General features: G+C 42.8%; 1 protein-coding gene across 4 annotated transcripts in view; it reads right to left on the bottom strand.

The window, feature by feature from the left end:
• Znf658 (zinc finger protein 658) overlaps positions 1-2873 on the bottom strand; it is a 24047-nt gene extending 21174 nt beyond the window's left edge. The window contains exons 1-4 of one of the 4 annotated variants that reach the window (XM_013514253.1): positions 2687-2873; positions 1475-1570; positions 1153-1360; positions 561-618 (exon numbers count right to left, since the gene is read on the bottom strand). In XM_013514253.1, the coding sequence (XP_013369707.1) occupies positions 561-575 (15 nt within the window). In that variant the 5' untranslated portion in view covers positions 576-618; positions 1153-1360; positions 1475-1570; positions 2687-2873. Of the gene's footprint in view, positions 1-560; positions 619-1152; positions 1446-1474; positions 1571-2686 lie in introns of those variants that run through there. The other 3 variants (XM_013514254.1, XM_005384714.2, XM_013514255.1) reach the window with 3 other exon arrangements.
• Positions 2874-5520: the final 2647 nt, after the last annotated feature.

Raw genomic sequence — 5520 nt, 5'->3', positions numbered from 1 at the left:
CTCGGACCCAGGAGCCCTGCCGCTCCCGGAGAACTCGCTGCCTGGGCGCAAGGCGCGGGGGGCTGGGGGAGCCTGCTCGGCCGGCTCCGAGGGCCTCTATGTTTGAGTTCTTATAAAAACAGTCTTGACCAAGTTTGCATTTAGCATTAAATACAACCTGTATACTAGTTCTATTGAAGAACAACTGGACACAACATTTTATATTAGTTTAGCACGTCATACTCTTAAAGAACAGCAAATATATCTATCTTCACTTTTACATTCCATGAGAAAGCAAGTCATTTGATTTAGCTTTCTCATCAATGTAAATCTTTAAATGTTGTCTTTCCAACACCCTTCAATAGCTATCAAATACCTCAGAAAGAAATTTGGAGCTCAATGTAGTAAATTTGTAATAGCATCTATCCACATGTTACTTTCACTCCACTTTTCCTGTATATTTCTATACCTTCTATGAAGGTATCTGATTCATTTGCTTCTGTTTTTCCATGTGGATGTACAGATCTAGCATCCTTTATAATCTACTGTAAAATAAACTGCTTATTAAAAACTGATCTTACCTGAGATACGCTCATTTCTGCAGCTGCCAGGAGAGTGTATGGAACTGTGAAGGTTCAGCTGAGGAGGCAGAGAAACGAGGCGATGAGAGACCCGGTCTGCCTTATATTTTCTACATTCACCTGCCTACAAATCTTACCACATCAGCTGGATAAAAGGCTTCCTGAGAGGGCACATCCCTTTGGGCCTTGAGAATGGACAGGAAGGATCACAGGGAGGTAGTAGCACCAGAATCTGTGCATCACTGACACCACTGTGTGGGCTTGCACTGTCACCAAGTGAGGCAACACTGCTTTTCATCCAAGTATTAACAGTGTAAACTCCCTTCTGATTCACAAAATAAAATATGAGAGGATTGGTTAAACATGCTCAGCCACAGAATAAAACTCTCCAACTTCATCAAAACGAATGATGTCACAAGAACAGCTCAAACTGGCTTATTGAGTTCCTATCGCCTTTACACCCTGACTCAGAATTTCCACAGAAAATTAAAATCAAGATGAGCTATTCTGTGCAAGAAATATATTTTCATTTGTTATACAGTACTTATCTTTTCTAAAAAATTGTCTTTTTATAAGATGCTATGGCAGTTACCTGTGTTAGTGTGCTTAGTTCCTGCTTCTGTGCCTCCTGAGGACTCTACAAAAGTCTTTCATTTCAGGTGCTGTATTTTTGAGCTTCCATTATAGAAAACTTCCTCTACTATCATTTTGTCATTCTCTAGATTCACTAATGAAGGAGCATCAGCGTATGTGTAAGTGCTACATGTGGTGTTGGATATGGTGTGAAAGTGGCTCCCAATCTGTGAAGAGTGAGGGGAGAATGAGAGAAACGAGTGCTGTTTAGGATTTTGCCAGTTGGTTGTTTCTCCCAGACATCATGCCCTCAACCAGCCCTCCACTAAGGCAGCTTTTACCTTTCAGCCTGACAGTGGTCCATCCCTTTCAAGCTCAGATGGTCCCCTTCTGCACACTGGTCTACAGCATCCGTGACCACAAGCCTGTGATGGCACCTGGACATGGTGATATGACCATTCTGACACATGCTATACAGGAAATCAAGACCTGCTCTTTTTACAGTCTTCTGCCTCTGCTGGGACGCTATGGAGGGGTCTCTGTCAAAATGGCTAGTCTTCCAGGTGGGAGCAATTTCTGGGATGACATGTCCTGCTTTATACAAGAGCTGCTTTGCTCCAGAGGGCCTGGGACTTGGGCCTGAGAAATAAATTCACTTTATGGGAAGTCTTCATCTAACACCCGAAATTTGAATCTTGCAATTCACTACAAGTGTGCTACCCAGCCGTGTAGCTACTGAACTGCACATGCAGCTACTGAGCCCCCTGAAGGCTGGGCCAGTGCCCCAGGATACTATTTTCAGGGCAATGAGCTAAATGAACTAACATCAGTGAAATTAACTTTTCCTGATCCCCTTTTCTCCTTTTAAACTGTAGTTACTAAAAACTCCCAAATTACCTTTATGTCTGCCATTCTTTCCTAGTGGGTATCACTGCACAAGAACAGAGTGCCGATTTGTGCGGTCGGGGACTGAGACACCCTGAACAGTGCAGAGCGGTTCAGGAGCCTCAGCTGACTCAGGAGCTCTGCACAGAGCCCACAAACCCCAGGTACCACATGGTAATATTTTGGGCACACTCCCTTCACCTGTGTACCTAGCGATTTAGGGACTGCCACTCTGCGTGAGTGTCCTGAAGGTTTTAAGGTGGTAGTGGCACCTCTAGGTTTGATATTAGGAAGCAGGTAGGATATTAGGAGGAGAAAGAGAGAGAAAAATCTACGTTTGTATTCGAAGTCTTCCTCTCACCTACTTCTTTATGTCCTGAGCATCCACCGCCACGAAAACCGTTCTTTTTTTGTTTTTAATGGCACTTTAATAACGAGTAGAGGCGCCCGGAAGAGGCAATAAAACACCAAGCAAAGGGGACAGGTGTCTGGCAATGAGGATAGCAGCTCGCTCCTACACGGGAATTTTAAAAAATAACAGCAGGAGTCCCTATGAGGGGCGCCCAAGCCCAACCCGTCAGTCAGGACGTGACCGCAGCGCGTGCCCGGGCGGCGCAGTCCCGCGCCCGGTCCGCCTCGGGCCCGGCCCCGCCCAGCGCCGAGCTCACCTGTCCGGCGATGTTCCGGTCGCGCGGAATCGGGTCACTGCGCGCCGAACCCGGGGCCGCCACTGTGCCTCACAGGTTCCACGCCGCAGCGACAGTGGCACTCTCCTCTGGACCGGCGAATAGCGGGGCCGCGGCCTGCTCGCCCGAGCGCAGTCACCGCGGGGATCTGGTCCCACAATGCTGCGCTGTCGGCCCGTGACGTCGAGAACTACAATTCCCACAAGGCGCTGCGTCCTAAGATGTGATTTTTTTTTTTTTTTTTTTTAAGTGCCCCACCTTATTAGCAGGTGAGGATTTAAGTGACAAACCTAAGTATCCCAAGGCTTCAAGGGATTCTCCATCGTTCCTGGTCGGCGAAAAAAAAAAACAGCTGTACTCATTTAACACTTCAAGATTTACGAATATGACTGAGCTTCTGAAAAATTAAAGAAAATAACCTACATTTTTCTTAGGCTCATAAAGGTATCTGGACAAAAAAGGAAATTGTTCTTATTTGAAAATAATATATGCTGAAAGCCAGGTGGTGTGGAGCACGCATATAATCCCAGAGGCTGAGGCAAAAGAAACAACTTCCTGGGCTAGTTAGCAAGACTTAACAGCCTTGTCTCAAAATGAAAAAATTTAAAAGGACTTACAAGGTAGCCTACATTCAATTTTCAACACTGTAAACACACAAGTACCAAAAAAGATACTTATTGAAACATTTACTATTATATATTTGTATTAGAAGGTAGGAATTTGCAATATTTCAACAAAATAATTAGAGCAAATATGACAAAAATTTAACATTTCTTAAATTTGTGTATGACATGCCTCTGATCTCAATTTTCCTATTTTCTACTATTCTGAGTGTCACACACACACACACACACACACACACACACACACACACACACACACACACACAAACTCCAGATGCCTATGTGGTAACTGAGGGGAAAGGGAATTAGTAGCAGTATATTATCTCTCTAAAAATGTACAATTTAATCTGAGGATCCCAAGACAGCTAAAGGTATGTACAGACTGTCATAGCCTGCATAGCTCATGAAGGGCAGTGAGAATGTGAAGAAATGAAAGCTAGGATCAGGTGGAACCCTCTCTCCTAATGGAAGGAAAAGGAACTGCTCAACCACTGCAGCACCTTTACTTATACGTTAAGCAGGGTGGTGTCACATGACAGCCCTCTGCTTAGCAAACCATTGCTTGGATTGTCTTGGGTGCTTGGTGTTCTTTGGACTGGAGCAGTTTGTTCACCTGGCTCGCCATGGGCACTATTTGCTCTTGTGACTGGTCTTGCTCTAGCCCTCCACGTGTGATCATTCTCCAGCTTCAACCACTCCCTACAACAGACATATGTTATGAATAAGGTTATGATACAAACAAATATTAGAAAAGTTGAAACAATAATATTACAGGTCAGCAAGGTTTACCTGAGTGGAAAAAGGGACAGAAGGGGGATGTTCAATTACACTTGAAATAACTGAGCATAGTGGCACATGCTTGCAATCCCTGCACACAGGAGGCTGAGGAAGAGGATCTTTGTGAGTTTGAGACCAGCCTGAACTACATAGTGAGACCTGGGCTACAAAGTGAGTTCAAGACCAGCCTGAACTACATAGTGAGACCTGTTTCAAAAAGACAAAACAAATTACAATTGGAACCCAAAAGAAGAAAATGATTACTGTATCAGCTTTGTATTCCCATGAGGAAATCTCTCTTGAAACTTAATGTGTACAGTCATGTGACATTTTTATACACTGAGGGTATATGTGCCCAGTAATTTAATAAACATTGTTAAGAACAAATTTAAGTGTACTGAAAAAGTGGGCCAGAAAAGCAGAATAAGTCCCCAAGCCCATCTTTCATGACCTTACACACTACTTCATCTATTAACATGTTGTAGAATATGGTATGACTTGTACAATTTTAACTCCATAGATTACAGAAGTTTTACTTTTTGTGTTGTACTTTAGGGTACAACAAATACACTGGGGTTTATTAAATACAAACTCATAAAACTGTTTGGTCCTATTTCCTATAATATCATAAGGTAATATTCACTATGATTGTTTCATGTAAAATAATTTCACTTCCTAAATAAAAATCCCCTATGATCTACCTATTCCTAAGCTACTGGAAATCACTGTGGCTTTGTTTGGTTGACTGACTGACTGATTGATTGATTGACGGACAGACTGATTTTTTATTTATACTATCTGCACATTTTCCCTTTTCCAGAATATTATGCAATTGGACAGTTGAAATCCTAAAATAGGTATCCTTCTGAGACTGGCTTCCTTAATTCAGCAATATGTGTTTAATCTTTTTCCATGGATTTTCATAACTTGATAGCTGCTTTTTTAAAACTCAGAATTATATTCCCATGTAGGTATCTTAATTACATTTCTTGTTGCTGAGTCAAAATACCCAACATTCAAAGTTAAAGGAAAACGATTTATTTACTCACAGTTTGGTGAGGTTTCAGTCCATAACTGGCTGGTTCAAAGACAGGGTGGATGGCAGACAAGTATTGCAGAGAAGAAACAGTACATTAGAACCAGAAGGCAGCAAAGTGAGCAAGGGACCTTAACAGCATCTTTCTGTCCCTTTTATCTTACCCAGGATATTCAGGGTGGGTAGCATTCACATCCTTAATGCCCTTGACCTCAGCACTGCACCATGAATCAATTCCAGTGTCATACACTCTAGTTTCAGCCACTTATGAAAAAGCCCCACCTATGACCTCATGAGGCATTGTGGGGACATCTGGACATAAGGGATAGCAGTAGGGATATACCACACTTTATCCACTCATCTATTAAAGTACACCTTTA

The sequence above is a fragment of the Chinchilla lanigera genome, unplaced genomic scaffold (assembly GCF_000276665.1).
Source record: "Chinchilla lanigera isolate Chin_1 unplaced genomic scaffold, ChiLan1.0 scaffold00021, whole genome shotgun sequence".
In the NCBI taxonomy this organism is placed as follows: Eukaryota; Metazoa; Chordata; class Mammalia; order Rodentia; family Chinchillidae; genus Chinchilla; species Chinchilla lanigera.
The sequence above is the reverse complement of the archived record's forward strand: the minus strand, read 5'-3'. Positions and strand labels throughout refer to the sequence as shown.